The sequence below is a fragment of the Carassius auratus genome, unplaced genomic scaffold, assembly GCF_003368295.1.
Source record: "Carassius auratus strain Wakin unplaced genomic scaffold, ASM336829v1 scaf_tig00215163, whole genome shotgun sequence".
Classification (NCBI taxonomy): Eukaryota; Metazoa; Chordata; class Actinopteri; order Cypriniformes; family Cyprinidae; genus Carassius; species Carassius auratus.
In genome coordinates this window covers 412,892-432,239 of record NW_020527959.1, presented here as the reverse complement: position 1 = coordinate 432,239, position 19,348 = coordinate 412,892, and the positions used below count along the sequence as shown (strand labels likewise).

Sequence of the window (19,348 nt, the reverse complement as noted above, 5' to 3'; positions counted from 1 at the left end):
CAGTTCCAGAGAAAAATCACTTCACATAGCCTAAATTGCAAATATGAAAGGAATTCATGAAAGGCTTTTTTTTTTGGATTTATTTCTAGGACACAATACAACACAATGCATAGAAACGCAAAGTAGTAGGCTACAACACACTGAAATATCGTAGAATAGCCTACAGTTCAATGCCATTCATTAGAGAGCAATGCAATACAAAACTGTAAAATAAAACGTTATTAATGCTTGAAGTAGAGGAAGACGTGTAACATTTTAGCTAAATGTTTGCTAACTAGTCCATTTAAGTAACTTGGATTGCATATAGGCTATAGCCAAAATAATAGAGTATTCTTACTGTAAAGACTCACAGTGGTCCAACAAACACCTACGATTTTAATAAAATGTATCCTTTGATTTTCCGGTCATTATGGCAAAGCATGTTCAGAGTCATAAAACTTCTGATCAGGATGTTGCAGTTTATTTTGCATCAAAGCCACTGGGTTACTTTTATTTAAAATTAGTTTCAGTGCCATCAATCTTTCAACAGCGTTTCTTATGTCAAGTAAAGCATCAAAACCCTACAGGTGTGCGTGTCCTAACATCAGAGAGGTGAAGTGACTGAACAGAGGCGGGCAGTGGACTGCGCCGGAAACTGAAGAAGCGCGTGCGCGGAGCGGGAACAGCAGCAGACTGAATGACTGAGGAAGCTATTCTCATAACCGTTGTTTTAAATATCTTGGAGACGAATTGCACTTTTTAAAGTTTATTCAAACAAAACAGGCGCGAGCGGCGAACAGCTGATAATAAGAAATGTATGTCCCTCCTCCAGCCGGGTTCTTTCTGATGCCCTTATAAAGTCAAACTGGCAAAGGTAGGACTCAGTATTTCACTGTCACTGCATCATGCCATCTCTGCTTTATGCGCAGACAATCCTCTCAGAGACCAAGTATGCATATAATCATGTATATTTTGGTTATTTTAATGTATTATTTAAATGAATTTTAAACAATAACAACACGTTGGATTTTCTTTGGCTATTTTGACTAAAATTGGTAAATAAGTTTATGTTTGTCATTTAGTTCTGTGTGCAAACAGTAAGACAAACAAAATCTAAACATGGTTAAAAACATGTCCCGTATGTGGCAGTGTCACAAAGTTATCTAATAATTGTATTGTACTTAGTGTATGCAGAGCTGGATATCAATATCCAGTGTGAACAATCAGAGGATGCTGCTAACCTTCACATGCCCCAAAAAGTACTTAAACACTTAAGACACACTTAAAAGGGTTCTTGAATTCCATTGCACAAAAAATAGATAAAGTGGCATCTGGAAACAAATTATTCTAAATCTTTTATTAGAGCTAACTTACTAATTTGATGGTCTGAAGGTGAATTTACGTTCTTCTCAAGTTCACACAGAGTCCTAGCAGAGTAACCACATAGTTTATCACATTAACTGTGTACATGCTCCACTAACATTTAACAGCCAAGAAGTGTCCAATAATTTTCTTTTTGACAGCATTGTTGTTTTATAATTTAAAACGTACAGTAGCAAATCTTTTGTTTGTGAAATGCACCTTTATTCATATAAAATACATGCATGCATGCATACATACACACATATATATGCAAAGACATTCAGACATGTTTGATTTCATCAGAATCGATTTGGAGAAATTCAGCATTACATCATTTGTTCACCAATGGATCCTCTGAATGGGTGCCGTCAGAGTGAGAGTCGAAACAGCTGATAAAAACATCACAATAATCCACACGACTCCAGTCCATCAGTTGACATCTTGTGAAGTGAAAAGATGCCTGTTTGTAAGACACAACTCCATCATTGAGGCATTTTAACTTTAAACAGTTGATTCTGGAGAAAATACTTGTCCATAATCCATATTAACACTTCCTTCAGCTAGTGAAAAATGGACAAAGTAGTATTATGCATATAGGACTCATATTTTAGATAGAAGCAGTGGTTTGAAGTTAAAACGTCTTATCATTGGCTTTGTTTATTATAAACATGCAGCTTTTCACTTCATAAGATGTTAACTGTAGTCGTGTTGCTTACTTGTGGATTATTGTGATGTTTTTATCCGCTGTTTGGACTTTCATTCTGACGGCACACGTTCACTGCAGAGGATCCATTGGTGAGAAAGTGATGTAATGCTACATTTCTCCAAATCTGTTCTAATGAAGAAACAAATACTTTTTTTGGACGAATGCAAACAAACAAACTCTTGTACATCTTGAATGGCCTGAGGGTGAGAAAATTTTCATTTTTGGGTGAACTATAAATATGTTTGAGAATTCTTTTAACCCTTGAAACATGCTTTTGTTTTGTGGTGTTATCTGAAAGCAAGTACTCAGCAAATTATGTCTGCATATGTCACTTCATCGGTTCTCTTATTTATTATTTTTTCTTTTTAATACAGCATTTTCTACAAGCTCAGGGATGCTTTTTATTTATTACTCTCTTAAAATAGTGGCCTTGGTGGATACAACTTGCAAAATAAAATGTGCTTTCATAAACTGTTAGAAACCATGAAGTCTAATTTAAGTTTGTGAACTCTTATGGTTTTTCTCAAACTTTTTATCTAAAGATGTCAGGAAAATTAATCTTGCTACTTTGAGAAAATATCTCTGAAACTTTAGGATGTACCCATCTATTCTGAACACTGCGGGTTCGACCATCAAAAGATGATCACTAGTGCCATCCAGTGGTTCCTGCTCCTTATATTAAACCCACTGAGTTCACTTATCTTTCTTTCAGGTATCAAAGTTCATGGAAAAGATGACTGATTTAAAAAGTCGCAAGAAGTTCTACAAAAATCTCACCGTGGAGGTAAGAAACTAAATAAATGTCATATACACAGACCTGCATATTAATGACAAAGTTACTTTTTCATGACCTTGAAGTGCGATTTGGGTATTGCTTATATTTTGATTGGTGTTGAGGGATGCTTTTTTTGTGCTTCTGTAGTCAAAACACATTAAACTACCACAGTTCAAAAATTTGGGTTAATAAGATTTTTAAAGTCTTATTAAAAGATGTCTCTTATGCTCACCAAGGCTGCATTTATGATCAAAATGAAAGTAAAAATGGTATAGTATCATATTCGTATATTTTGAAATGTAATTTATTCCTGTGATGCCAATTTGAATTTTCCGTATCACTGTCACATGATTCTTCAGAAACCATCCTAAATAATGCGGATTGAATAGAAATGTCATAAGAAAAGCCTTTATTTTAAATATAAATATTTTGAAGCATTATAACAATAACATGTTGTTGCTGAATAAAATTAATAATTTCTTTAAAAAAAAAAACTGTGTGTATATATATAAATATTAATAATTAAGCTTGTCTTAACAGCTCTACTATGCATTTTACTTGTGTTAATGCAGTACACCATGGAAAAAAGTGCCTTCAGAGGTACAAAAGCTTGTCATTGTGCCAGTACCCACAAAGGTACACCTTTGTACACTTTCTGCCATTAAAAGTTGCATTTTACTACTTTAAGAATGCATACAAGTACTGTACTGTACATGAATAGTTCACCCCAAAATTTAGATTTGCTGAAAATGTACTCACTCTCAGACCAATCAAGATGTAAATTTTTTTTTTTTTTTTTTTTTTTTTTTTTCAGATGAACAGATCTGGAGAAATTTTGCATTACATCACTTGATCACCAATGGATCCTCTGTAGTGAATGGGTGCTGTCAGATTGAGAGTCCAAACAGATGTTCAAAACATCACAATAATCCACAAGTAATCCACACGACTCCAGTCCATCAATTAAGTGAAAAGCTGCATATTTGTAAGAAATAAATCCCATTCACTGCAGAGGAGTCATTGGTGAGCAAGTAATGTAATGTTAAGTTTCTCCAAATCTGTTCAGATGAAGAAATAAACTCATCTAGATCTTGGATTATGCCTGTGGGTGAGTACATTTTCAGCAAACTTTCATTTTTGGGTGAACTATTCCTTTTAGCTACTAATATAACTTCTTTTTTTTTAGTAGACAAGGCACAAAAGTGATTGATAAGCTAATTATACACTTTTTTGACACATTTTGTCTTACAGTAAATTACAGATGTATATCAATAAGTTTCTGGATTGAGCTGAGGAAGAGCGTCGCCTACACAGTAGCGCTCAGCTGCAGAGGGGGGTGTTATATAGGAGGTATTTAACTTTCCACTGCAGTACTGATGTGTGTGGGCCAGACTAACATTCACTGAGATCCTTCTGCCTCCACAGATTTCTACATCAATGCTTTAACAACCAGAGATGCAGTACTACTCATCCCTCAGACATAAAAACAGAAACTCTTCTTAGCACAGTAATTCACTGATGTATTGCAAAAATACTGCATATTTGACCATGACAGAGGCTTTTCTAGAGGTGAATTAGAAAGATTTAATGCATTCAAGTGGCTCTTTGTGTTAATGCACATATGCAAGTCACACATTCCCCTGCACATATCTGTAAAGATTGTTATTCAGGAAAACAGATGCATTGTACTGAATGCATACAGGTATTGGATTATTTATAGTGGTCGACCGAAATTGGTTTGTTGACAGCCAATGCCGATATCTTGCGCAGTGGGGCCGGTATAATTTTTTATTATTATTAATATTTAAGAAATTTGAAAAACATACTTGAAATAACAAAGTATTTTTCACAAATAAATATTAAATAAAAGGAAGTAAACACTGTAAACAACAGGGCACTCCATACTCTGGGAAATTTGTGTGTGTTGGGAATCATATTTTTCAAATAAAGCCACGGTAACACTAATTTTACATAGGCTACAGTGCATAGAAAAAAATTACACAAATATGACAGTGGGCAAATGCATAGAGCGCAGCATAATTGGAAATCTAGAGTTTAAAGTTTAAAGCATTCAATTAACACGGACCAACCATCACACAGAGAATGGAAGAATGTGTGCCGTTCTCAGCACTGTCAAAATAAAAGTCCCACATAGAAAAACATCGGCCAAGCAGAAAAACTTATCGGCCAATTTGATAAATGCCAAATGCCTTGGGGATATATTGGTCGACCACTAATTATTTATTATAATTTAAGATACTGCTGCACTTTTCATTAATCTTGAAATAATGTATCCCAGTTTTGACAAAAATTAGCAGCTTTCTGTTTTGAACTGTTTTCAACAGTGATAATAATAAGAAATATTTATTGAGCATGAAATCAGCTGTTAGAATGATTTCTGAAGGATCTTGTGTCAAGACTGCAGTAATGATGCAGAAAATTCAGCTTTGGATCATATGAATAAATAACATTTTAAAATGTTGCAATAGAAAATTTTCAGATTATCACTGTTTTTGTACTGCATTTCTGTGCCCCAAACCTTTGGTCAGTGTGTGTGTGTGTGTGTGTGTGTGTGCTAATCTCAAGAGACCCTGATCAATTTTTAATTACTTTTTGGGTGGTAGAGGTTTGCAAAGTCATTTTTCACTCACCAAGCTTGTCAGTGGCCTCTTGAGAACTTAATATCATGCATGGAGCATTGCAAAAAATCTTAATTCCCTCCACGATGCGGCAGTGTTTACTGCTGTCTGAAGGGATCACAGTTATGAGAGACTCTGCTGAATTTGCTTTTGTTGTTAGTCTGTAATGAAATGCTTGGTCATCGCTCCCCATGGGCCCGTCCTCATTAATCTGAAGGACTGAGGCTGGCACAGAGCAGCAGGAATGAAACGGCTGTTTGCTGTGCCATGGCAATCAGCGACACGGCTGTCTGCAAATATTTGCAAGTGCTCCGAAATGCCTTGTTGAGATCTGTCCGGTAATGAGATCACAGAGCGCTCCGGTTTGAAATATCAGTTCTAAGAAAGAAGAAGGAAGAGTGCTTGACAGCATTTCTGTTTTGGGTGGCACTTGTTTCAAGCAGAATGTAGGTTTTTGTGATGCAGGAACATGCAGGAACGTACTCTGCATGAATTTAAAGGGTTGTTCAGTCTGTTGTTGGGGAAGAAATTTGAAACTCATAAGTTTAAATAGTTAAATTACAGCTACTCATATTTATATTTATTTATGACCAAAACTAGGCTGTTTTGGGTGGTTAATATATAGTAGGTGGATGTAAAAGTGTTTATTATATTATTGTTTTATTTTTATATTTATCCATTTTCTGCATGCATGTTAAATCAGGCTTCTATAATGCACCTGATAACTGGCTTTATCATGGATCATTGTGGTTTATATTTTAGTCTTTCTTGTGTAGTGAATGGCAAGGTTCTTGTTCTATGGGCCACTAGGTGGCACTTCCTTTCTGCAGTAGTGTGGCACCATTGAGGCAAGCGCATGGCTGCATATTTCATTTCTCAGTATCCTTTTAAAGGCAAGAGATGTCAACTGAAGAATTCTTTCAACATCCAGTGATGCCTTAAGCATGGACAGACTGTAACGTATTGATCCAGTGAGCCCCAATACACGAATGATACACTGCTGGCATTCAAAACATTGCACTTATATGACATTACGTTATACTGTGGAGTTCAAAACTGCTGGGTAACTTACAGTATTTGAACATTATGGGTTTAGTGCAAACATTTATGCCTTTCATTTTGATGCTAGTAATATTAAAAGTTTAAAGCAGCATAATATACTGTACAGTCAACTGGTCATTTTGAAATAAACCCATAAGATTCCACTGTGTCCTGATCAAGTGTCTGGGTTTAATTTGCAGTAATGAGTGGCTTGCTCAATGTTATCCCTTATGTAACTGTCTAGCAGTGACACAAATCTGACATTCTTGAAATGATCTAATTAATTAAAAACTAGATGAAAGATGTACACAGGCTTATGTGCCACTGGGTTTCCCAGAACATTCATATGAATTGCTGAACTGTCGATTAAATTAATGTTTGGAGGTGCAAGCTCTGATTACATTCTGCCAAACTGAACAACACTATCTAATTAATTTTTTTGCTTAGATTTTGTTCATAATTAACAAACATAGCATGCAAAACAATATCTGAACATTATGCTTGACTTGGCAAAGTCTGATTCCATGAAATGCTGAAAAATATGAGTTTTTGGAGGTGTAGTACATACAGTATGCTGCCATTTTACAAGATTCCCAGGAGACATAATAAGGGTAGTTCATACAAAAATGCAAATTCTGTCAACATTTACTCACCCTCATGTTATTCCAAATGCATTTCTTCAAATGGAATCAAATGGTTACAACATTCTCCAAAATATCTTCTTTTATGTTCCACAGAAGAAAGAAAGTCAGGTTTGAAATGACATGAGTGTGATGACAGAGTTTTTATTTTTTGGTGGACTATCCCTTTAACAAAAAAATAAAAAACAGATAAAAAAGAACTTGTTAACATATCAAAAGTCCTATTAAATCAAAGGATACATTACATTTATCTACATCTAATGCAAAAGGGTGGACTCATAAAGCCTTGCTGAACAAAACAGAGAGAGAGAGAGATGTTTACAGTAGAAAACCCTGCCTCCTATGCCTTATTTCCTGAATGATCTGCATTAATATTGAATTTAATGCTTCATTACACCCACGCCTTTATATGGAAAAAGTGGATGATTAAAGTGCTCTGTCAAGCATCTGTCTTAAAGTCGTTTAAAAGAATCATGAGCTGTATGAATAAGTGATGGAACAGCCGCTAAGCAAGCAGCGCCAAACTATTAGAGGGAGAGAGAGGGTTCTTATTCTTTATTCTCACCTAAAACATTCATATACTATAGTTGGCTTTGATACTGAGTTTCCTCCTGCAAGCTTTCTCATATCTACACTTATTTACAAAAAGAGGACACATCCAGACATAGCAACAGTATGCACAAGATGACAGGATAACGGTCCGATATATATATATATATATATATATATATATATATATATATATATATATATATATATATATATATATATATATATATATATATATATATATATATCCAAAATGATAGATAAATATTTGTTTGTTTTAGATGGATATATACACATCTGAATGGATTATTAACTAAAATGATAGTGACTTAGAGAAGTAATGTTGAGTTTGCTCTACTTGATAATTATTCTTCCATTATTCAAAAAGAAGATCTTCTCAGTTTGATATTCAGACGTGTACATGCAAACAATTGACCTCCTTTCTATGTGTGTGGAGTTGTCATTGTGTTTTGTTCTAACAGGGACTATTACAGACATTTAATGTTTCAGGCAGACTATTCTAATTGATGTTAATCAAACAAACAGTCTTTGTAGTTGAACCGTTTTGTTTAGTTTAAGTATGTTGGCCCTCAAACACTAATTAACTGGTCTTGCTGGCTGTTTACCAAAAGCCCTTTCTACATGAGCTTTCATTTCAGAATACATCTCCTCAAAAGCTGCTCTCATACTGACAATGACACTACAGCCTATCAGCACAGATTTTTTTTTTAAGACATACACTCTAAGAATATATATAGAATATTAAAGGGTTCTATCGGGCACATCAGACTTGGAACCCTTTGAGGGTTCCATAAGTTCTAAATAGGACCTTTTAGGACTTTTCCCATCATGGGATCATTTGATGTCTTTAATACATTAAAGGGATACTCCACCCCAAAATGAAAATTTGGTCATTAATCACTTACCCCCATGTCGTTCCAAACCAGTAAAAGCTTTGTTCGTCTTCGGGACACAATTTAAGATATTTTGGATTAAAACCGGGAGGCCTGTGACTCCCATTTACTGCCAAGTGAAATACATTGTCAGTGTCTAGAAAAGTATGAAAAGCATCGTCAGAATAGTCAGTCTGCCATCAGTGATTCCACCAAAACGTTATGAAGTGATGAGAACACTTTTTCCGCCGTAGCACCATTTGGGAAAACACCCGACGAACGCAAACTGCGTACACTATTCTGTTTAAGCCACACCACAATGATATGTTTTCTATGTGAATTTATGCTTTGATTTGAAAGAAAACAGTGCATCCTTATCCCTACCACTTTGGGTGCTGAGGCCATTGTTTCAGATCGCTAATTCGCATTTGGGAGTCTATCCATCCACTGCAGCTGTCATACTGAGACTAGATATGTGAACGCCCCTTATCCGATTGACAATCCAGTGACAGGAACGCACATTTCAAGACAAGACAGTAGCCTATAAGATGTATTTTGAATGTCCGGAGTCATGAGAAATCGAGTCCACCCTCAAAATTGGGTCTGCTTAGGACCAAGGCGGTAATGTTAGCTGTTCTAAAGGCCTGATCGATGATAGTCCTCAAATAACATTATAGTCCGTCTCGTCCTGTTAATGAAGACACGGCATAAATTTAGTCATAGTTTTTATCATCATATATTAGGTTTAGTTTATCAGTCATTCAATCTTAGTCACAGAAAAATGTTTGTTAACGAATAATTTTCATAAATTTTAAGTTTATGTCTATGAAGAATCACAAAGGTACTGGGTTACTCCGCCGCGGTACCCCCGAAGCAATCTTAAATAGTCCGAATATAAACACTTATTATAGGTGCACCCTAGTGATTCAGGACAAGCTAAAAACACGGTGTGGAAAATGGATTCATGGTGTACTCGCTTATTATATACATTTTGTAAATTTTGAACACAAAAGAAAGTTACGGACCGCAGCTCTGATTGGTTGTTTTTCTACCGGGAGCGGATCAATTTCTGCAAATGGCAATAGGAGCACTGGGAGGAGCCAGAGGAGCTTGATTTTTTCACAGATTATCTGTCTCATATTCTACTGTCAGGACATAATGACAGATTTAACAAATATGTAAAAAATATATTTTTACAAAAGTTACCTATTGCAGCTTTAACCTAGTAGAATGAAGCAGGGTGAGGCTAAAAGCCATCGAGGTCGCTGAACAATCGTGACACACGATTCGAAAGCAGTCGAGCTTTTATTATGCCACAGTCTACTGCTTCCGCTCCTTCTAGAGCAGCTCTGTTTTATCATACTAGATACATTTGAAAATTCTGTTATAATGCTACTCTGTGAGGTCATCACCGGTATATTAAAATGCACGACATATTAAAGTGTAATTGGTGTTTCCATGTTTTCGGAAATCGAAGGGTGTGCATTGGCAGGCAACACAATGACACTATGGACATGGTCCATGTCACTAAAATGGCTTATTTCTGAGTTTAAACATTCTTCTAAACATTTAGGATAATGTACATGAGGCAGTAAAATTATATAACAGTGTTCTAGTGGTTTTTGGATATTTTAATAAATATAATAAATATTGCATTTAAGAGGTTTATGAATATTATTTAGTGTATTTTGTTATTACTTTGTAATACTGTTTTCTTTCTGGTAGTCTGTAGTGATGCACTGTAACACTTCTTTATTTGGACTCTCATTTATTGGTCTGTGGGTTTAGTAACTAAATCTAGTCCAGCTGACTCCTTATGGTGTTTCTGAACTGTAAAATCAAGAATAAGCTTCTCATGTTCAGTGACACATCATATTCAGAACATGCTCATAGTTAGTGACAAGATCCTTAAGATCATCAATCATATTCCTGAACTCAAAGAAATAGTTTTCAGAATCCAATATCACACATTTAATAATTGTTTATGTAAAGTGCCAAATTAGCAAAAAGATAAAACACAATATCATTATATTATGATGCTCAGATTAAGAACAATCTCTCCTCTCCCATCATGGAAACCACGCCTACATTAATCAGCCCAGCTGCTGTGTTTCTTCTCTGTGGAAATAGATTTGGGAATGGAAATAACAGCTGCCCAATTATCATGATTAGTTTTGCTAGAGTTTTTAACAGATGTATGGTTCTACCACATCACCCTGTCACACATATGCTACTGCTGTAATTGATTCTCTGCAAGGTTAATGTGAACATCTGAGGGGCTTCCAGCAGAGCAAATGATTCCTCACAATGCCTCACTCGAGTTTTATTAATATTTTTAGTGAAGGGAAAAATGTAATCCCTGTAAGATTTTATCACAGATGTTTTAATATATGAGGTGTATTATTAAAGAAATTTGATAACAGAAAAGGTTTTACGTGTTAAAGCTTTTGAGATGTCAAAAATCAAATGGATGTAATATAATAAATTGTATTTTATTTTTTGTCTCTTAAACAGTTTAGGTATATTAATATACTGTGTGTGGGGGTGTGTGTGTGTGTGTGTGTGTGTGTGTGTGTGTGTGTGTGTGTGTCTGAAAACCATAAAACTTTTTTTTTTTTTTTTTTTTGTTCTTTTTTATGTCATTACATTGGTTGGAGCATAAGAAACAAATGTAGATTTTATTTTATTTATGTATATATATATAATTTATTCATATTTTATTCTAAGTCCTTTGTAGAAGACTTCAGAACTAAGTTACCAATCAGTTTTTAGTGTTCAAGTGTTATAATGGGAGTAATAACTTGACAACATTTTCATAAGAATATCTCAAATTTCATATGAATATTGATCTATAATTTATTTCCCTATTGACTTGTTGTGTCTCCCAATAATGCCTGATTAACTTCTCGTTTGTCCTGTTGTCCTCTTCAAAAGTCATCATGCCTTGTTTAACAAAAAGTCATATTCCGATTTGAAACCACATAACATTTTTCTGAGATCTTTATTTGCGACAAACAACTAGAAAATTAGTCAGGTTTATACAGAATTGCAAAATATGATCATATTTCCCTGAGGAATTAAATTTGATTATTCTGTCCGTCAATATCAGTAATATTTAAAGACCAAGGAGAAGGTGCGTTTATTATGATCAAGCCTCCAAACATGTCACAGGATTATTAATATAGCATATTTTACGCTTTTGTCAATACTTTGTGAAAAATATGCATTCTGTAATCTAAAAGGTATGCATTTGTTTAAATTCCCTGCGCGAACCATTAAGTTAGTTTACATTTTATTTTAAAAGTGCGACCTTTATGGAGTTCCTTTTGTGTTAGTGCGCGTGTTACGTTACGATTGGTCAAAGTGTTTATGAACTATTAAAGCATCACTTGTCATTGTACCGACTATGTATAAGCACTGAAACAGTCAGGTTTATTGTTGTTTGTTGAGGTTGAAAGAGCGGAGGTGACATTTGGTGACTGACGGAATAACCTCTGAGCGGACGACGACGACGATGATGATGATGATGATGATGATGATGATGGGGCGCGAGCACAGCGCCTGACGTGTCTCTCTCTTCATCATCAGCTGGCTGTAGTAAGGAGCTCGCGGTGGCAATTTCTCGCGCTCTCTCATTCCAGCTCGAGGGCTGTGCCATGCGAGCTCGTGCGTCTTCGCGTGCCAACCTCGCGTGCGCTCGGAGAGTCAGACCCCGGCGAGATGCGGGAACTATAACGAGAGCTCAGATGTTTGGAGGTTCTCCACTGGATTGTTGGTAAATGTTCCTGCCCCACTCTCTGACGACCATGCTTTATTTCCAGCTGGTGATCATGGCGGGGACGGTCATGCTGGCATATTACTTCGAGTACACGGACACGTTCAACGTGCACGTGCAGGGATTCTTTTGCTACGAGACCGCGTACACGAAACCCTACCTCGGACCCGAGGACACGAGCGCCATCCCGCCCGCCCTGTTGTACGCGGTGGTCACTGGAGTCCCCACACTGCTGGTGAGTCGCTGAACACAGTGGTTATTCCAGTCAGTTTATAGATAGAGTGCTGTGGAGTGACCAGATGATATTGATTATCATTGATGAATGTCTTCAAGTGATTTACATTTATTGATAGACTAAACGAATTCGTTATTGCATTAAAGCAAATGAAGCTTGAGATTCTTAACTGGTGGATGTGTAAGTGTTATTCCCAGCGCTGTCAAATGATTAATGGCGATTAATCACATCCAAAATAAAAGTTTTGTTTACATAATTGCATGTATGCTGTGTAAATTTATTATGTATATATAAATACAAACGCATGCATGTAGCCTATTTAATATATATTTTTTAAATTATTAAAAATAATTCTATATAATATAAAATATAAGTATATAAATGTATACACATGTAAATATTTTCAAAATATATAAGTATGTGTGTGTATTTATATATACATGATAAATATACACCGTACACATACATATATTATGTATACAAAACTATTAATTTGGGTGCGATTAATCACGATTAATCTTTTGACAGCACTATTATTGACTGATCATTTGATCTAGGCTATTTTAAGTGCATTCACAATTTTTGCTTAAAAACAATGATTGCATCAATGCAGATCAGATTGATAAGTGATTTCATACTGACTTGCCTGTTAGGTGTTGATGAATCGATAATTGATTGAAAGCACACCAGAATAGGAACTGATTTATAAGTTATTACTTGATATTGATCAAGTAAGAGTTTATGATTTTTAAGTGATTTTCATGTTGGTCTTCAATTATATGTAATAATACGTAATTTGTAAATTAATAATTACAAAAGACTAGAAGACTAGATATTGTCTTCAATATTGATTAACTCTGTGTTGAGTTTTTTGATATTGATTTTCAGTTGTATTTTTTGCATTCATGGATTATTAAAGAAATGATAGCATGGACACAAATCAAACTTGAGATGCAAAACTCGATTTTGATTAATTAGATAAATGATTGCTTGGAAGAAGATCCGGCTAGAGTTTTATTAGTGGTCTGATATTATTTTTGCCATTTTTGCCAATTTCCTTGGGTTGCAAGTGGTTCTATAGTAATCAATGTATGATTTGTTTTAGATTTTGATTGGATAAGTGATTTTGCTTGATTTGTGTTTTGATTTTTAGAGGTTTGCAAGAGAGGTTTAATAAAAATACTTCAAAATGTGCTATTTATCATTGATTAAGCAGCGTGCAAGTGATTGCATTAATGTAATTCAAGCTAGAGATACATAAGAGATCGGTTTAATAAATAAAACTCTTTCAGAATATGTGCAACATTGCTGTGTGATGCTAGCAATGCTGTCTGAGATACAGAAATAATGCACACCATGAGTCTTTAAGACAAAACTTGTGTGTGAGTCATACCTAGTCGACACTGCTGTTCATTATCACTTTCACATTCAAGTACATTCTAACTCTGTCGATTTTGTATGTTTATTTGTAATTTAAAGGATATTTCTTAAACCATTGAATGGAATACTCATTTTCATGCATGCATGACTGTATAATTAAACAGATCCAAATATGTTTACTGCACATGTTCCATCTTGGTAAATCAGGATAACGAGTTTTCATTATCTATGAATGCATAAATTAAGCCTGCATATCATAAAATATGCTCTCTTCATACCTAGCTGAAGACGAAGCCTTTGATGTTAGATCTCATCAGACATTGCCCCAATACTGAATGCTTTCATTAGCTTGACTATTCACTGACAAATGCGTTGTTGCTTATAATACTTGTTCACTGAAATCTGCAGATAACAGCAAACTGTGAATATAGACATCTCACATCTCACTGTCTGTAATTTAATGTTCACCAGGCAGCCCACATTATTTCATCAGTAGCAGTTGACTCAATCTGAAGTGCCGCTGTGCTGGACCTTTGCTGCTCTGTCAGCTCATAGTGTGGTTCTGTATTCATCTAATGCATTTAAAAGATGAATGGCAGCAGATAAAAGGACATTTTATTCTTAAAATATGAAGCTCTCCAAATTCTCTTTTGGTTCATTATATATTGATTTTAGGATTACATTTGATGGGACTCTATCATTTCCATTTTGAACTATTTCTTATTTTTTGTTTTTGTTAAATGTAAAAGAGATGCCAGGAAGATCAGACTGATCTCGCAATCAAAACGTACATATTTAGACATAAATTAAAACTGTCCAATACGTATGTGCCTTTACGTATTTACAGTGCCGTTTACGTATTATCTGGACGTAATTACAGGTTTGATATGTTTTTAAATTATGTAAAAACATCCTCAAATACATACAGATAGAACGTGTTCTCTGACCAGTCAGTTATCCATAGAAATTTGCTCATGAAGCTGCTTTTTAATGCGTATCTGATTAATTTTTTTAATATTTATGTATATTTTCCCTTTTTATAATTTTTTTTGATAAATGTAAGATCCCTATACCACACCCGAACCTAAACTTACCCATTTTATACAGAATGTTAAAAGAATAAAACATAATAAAACCCAATTTAGGAAAAATAACATTAAAACGTTATTTCGAATCACTAATGTTAATCCTACACCTACCCCTAAACCTACCCATAACCATTTCTTAAAACTACATAACGTTACTGTTATAAATAAACAACTTTAATCAAACAAAAATAACGTTAATCATTTATTTTTTTGCGAAAATATCAAAAGTGGTACCAAAAGTAGTTCAAATGATAATGAGCTCCAGTCGCAGTCCTCTCTGGAGTTAATAGTTTTTATAGGGTACAGAGCAGAATTTAATTTATTAATCCATGAAATTATGTATCTGTCTTCTCTTCGTGAAGGCGCACTGGCGCAGTAATGTATGATTTCAAATGTCTATCAACTGAAACACGACATGTCGCAATCTTTGACGATTAGGTGAGAACCAATGAGCATTCGATATCAGTGCTGTAAACCATGTCGTAACGTTTCTCGAGGGTGGCGCACTGGCTCTATTTTCAAATTCGAATCATAACGAGCGTGGGCTTTGACTTTGACGGTCACTGTGGCTGAGAATGAAGATGAAGATCGATTAATAAAGGGCTGAATTTGGATATGTTCCTTGCAAACATCTGGATTCTGAAGATATGCAGTACAGCAAACAAATAAAATGGATGTGATTTGTAATTTTATGCTGTGTTTTTGTGTATCTATGGTTGTATTGTCAGTCATTGGATAGGAAAAAATTGCACAGCAAAATATTACAAAAAATGGTTAAACAATTACATAAATTGTATTCATTTTAAGGTTTCAAAGTGTAGTCTCATTTAACATTATGTAACGTTAATCCCCGAAATGAGTTTGCAGCATGCACAGAAATGTTATTTCCTATTAAGCAGATGAGTAAACTGCTATCAATAAAAACATGTATTGATATGACCGTTAAATACAACAGATTTAAATCATTAAAGCCATGATTTTAATATTAATACATGGGAATTCATATACATTCACACTTTGCGTTAGATTATTAACGTTTTTTTAGCTGCTAACATGTAAGTGTTTGTACGTTTTGTTACTTTTTCTTAGGGCTGATCACATTCAGTGGACAGAAATAAAGCTTCATTTGAATGTGTGTGTGTGTGTGTGTGTGTGTGTTTGCATTCAGAAGATTGGTACCCAACCCAAATGTAATTCTGGTTACACCTGCCATAAATAATGCTTACTAGCCTGGAAAAACTATATTATTATTATTATTATTATTATTATTATTAAGAGACACTGGTGAGATCTTGTTTACACAAAATTACCCAACCAGAAAATTTACATATAAAGACTGCTTATTTTCAGTGATTCCCTCCTCGACTGCTTCCAGACTCTATAAATGCATTTTTCATTTACAGTGCTGTCAGATTATAAGTGTTGCTACATGGCAGCTAGGTTGTTATATTTTTTTCCCCAACACCTTTCTGAGTGGCACAGACAGATATTGGCTCATGTTTTTCTAGACAGAATAAATAACAATCTCGGTCTCCACATTGCAATACTGTGACCCCAGCCAAAGTTGCCGTAAAGAGAAATGAACTCCATCTCCACAAAGTATTGCTCATAAACTCCACGGCACACTAGCACTGAAACCATCACGCTGTGATTTGTAGTGTGAAAGGCTTGCGGTAAAGATATGAGCTTCAGAAAGAGATATTGCTCGGTTTGAGCCGATATTGGCAAAATGACATTGATGCGTTAAGGTGCGGATTATGGGGGAAAAGTCTCACATACGTGAATGATTAAAGAAATCCCTCAACATAATAAGTTTGCTGCTGGATTTGGATACGATTGTGCGATATCAGACTTTTGGATGAGGCAGGCTTGCATTCCCATCACATCTTCATTTAAAAACGGATTACAATGTAAAATCCTATTTAATACTGATAAATCTTCTGATAATGAATGGAATTTTACGATCACTGCCAAATGTGCTAAATCACAATAAAGCCCACACTTCAACAGAGATTATAATGAGCAAAGTTTGAGTATAATTGTTTTACCCAGACATTTAATGACTTTTGCAGATTTACTTGATAGCACAAGGCCGGGTCTATAGTCATGGCAAGATTAAAGGAATACTTCACCCAAAAAAGAACATCTGTTGAAAATGTACTCACCCTTAGGCCATCTGTGATTAGATTAGTTTATTTCTTTATTGGAACAGATTTGGAGAAATGTAGCACTACATCACTTGTTCACAAATGGATCCTCTGCAGTGAATGGGTGCACTCATAGAGAGAGTCCAAAATGATGATTAAAACATCATAATCATGTCTTGTAAAGTGTGAAGAGATGTTTGTAAGAAACAAATCATTAAGGTCTTTTAACTTGGGCTGTCCTCAACTAAAGGTTTTTCTGATCAACATCAGAAAATGTCTAAGGCATGCGACAATGTGATATGTGCGACAAACATCTTCCTAAATTCGTAATGAGAATCATTTATATATTTGCATGCTTTTGCCAAAAAAAGAAGCACTGAGATCTTTTTGTGGGTTTCTGCCAAAATAAAAGCCGAGGAAAAAGCAACAACTCCATCAACATTCATAAATGTTAGCATTGTAATTTTACTGATATTCTGTAAAAAAAAAAAATAATAATAATAATAATACTGATATTTATAATTGCCCTACAAAACCTCTATTAATACATTTATTATAACGTTCATACATAATGTTTTAAAATTATTTGTACAGTAAAAAATAAATGTCAGTCTCAGAATACAGTCTCAGACAAAACAGTAAAAGGCACATTTTGGCAATTTAATTTATGGAAGGCTGAGAGGGTGACGACATTTTCAGCAAAAAAAAAAAAAATTCTGGGTAAACTTTTCCTTTAATATACAACGTGCCAATAATTTTAGCTCATGATTTCCAAGTGCACTTGTATGTAAACGTCTTATATTGAATACCAAACAGATTCTCATGCACATTCTTTGAGAAGTCCCCTATCATCATGCGCCCTTGAGCAAGGCACTTAACCCGGATTGTTCCAGGGGGACTGTCCCTGTAATAAAGACTTGCTGTCACTAAGGACAAGAAAGCAATTATCACATGACTAATAATTAAATAATAAGCTAATATAAGCATGCACATATTTCTCTGGCTCACTTTTAGAAATAAAGCTTCCAATTAGGGTTTTACAGCTTAAGTAATTTATGTGAGTCTCATAGAAATGTCTTATTCATAAGAAATAATATTTAAATAAAGTCCTATTGTTAGTAACTTTTTTGCAGTGACAATTTCAAATTAAGCACATTTTACACACACATTCTGTGAAATAAATTAAATGCATTGCAAATATAATGACAATTAATTAATGACTGAAATAATATATGTTGTGCACATTAATGATTTATTGAAAGATTATATATTAATAGTCTTAAATATGCCTCATAAAATTTTTCTCTTTAATTTTCTTTTCATTGTGTGGTGAAATATGACCCAGACACATTCATGAAATACATTTTCTACATTATAAAAACCATTACGCCTATGGGATGTCCCCACTTTTCACAAAAACAAACGTGTGTGTGTGTGTGTGTTTATATATGTATATACACATTATATCTATCTATCTATCTATCTATCTATCTATCTATCTATCTATCTATATATATATATATATATATATATATATATATATATATGTGTGTGTGTGTGTGTGTGTACATATAAATTTATTTCTATATATGATACATTAATGACTTTGTAAGGATTGCAGAAGGTACAGTTATCAATGAAAATTAAATAAAAGTGTTAAAAAAAACTTTATTTCTTTAAGTGAAGCCTGTGTTGTTTTTGATCTCTGTCTCTCTGTGACTTTGAAGCCATTGAACACTGGCAAACCACTGATACAGATGACAGCTGTCTGCTACTGACATGCAGTCAAATGTGATAGATCATCTTCTTCTTTCATAGCGACTTGTTAGCGATTTTGAGGCTTTCCATTTATGTTCCTCCCTAGAACTACTACTTTTATATCTTAGTATACACTTTTATATCAAAGTAGAGTTCACAATTGAGTTGTGACTGCCATCAGAGACAATTCAACAACCAGTTTCCATGACTGAAAACACAATTTAATGGCAAATCCACCCTTATGCTTTCAAACAAATATAGTATGTAACTGCATCCATTCAGCATTAAATTATCAACACCAGTAAATGACTTCACAATTCACAACAAATCATGCTTATCCTGATCATTCCCAATTAAATTTGGAATAGCACTAATGATAT

The 19,348-nt window shown here is 34.5% G+C and overlaps 1 protein-coding gene across 3 annotated transcripts in view; it reads left to right on the top strand.

Moving 5' to 3' along the window:
* The first annotated feature begins 615 nt into the window (after positions 1-615).
* The window catches only part of LOC113093828 (phospholipid phosphatase-related protein type 5-like), a 43,527-nt gene continuing 24,794 nt past the window's right edge, over positions 616-19,348 (top strand). Inside the window, exons 1-3 of one of the 3 annotated variants that reach the window (XM_026259396.1) lie at positions 616-853; positions 2,760-2,831; positions 12,407-12,595. In XM_026259396.1, the coding sequence (XP_026115181.1) occupies positions 2,772-2,831; positions 12,407-12,595 (249 nt within the window). In that variant the 5' untranslated portion in view covers positions 616-853; positions 2,760-2,771. Of the gene's footprint in view, positions 854-2,759; positions 2,832-11,990; positions 12,596-19,348 lie in introns of those variants that run through there. The other 2 variants (XM_026259398.1, XM_026259397.1) reach the window with 2 other exon arrangements.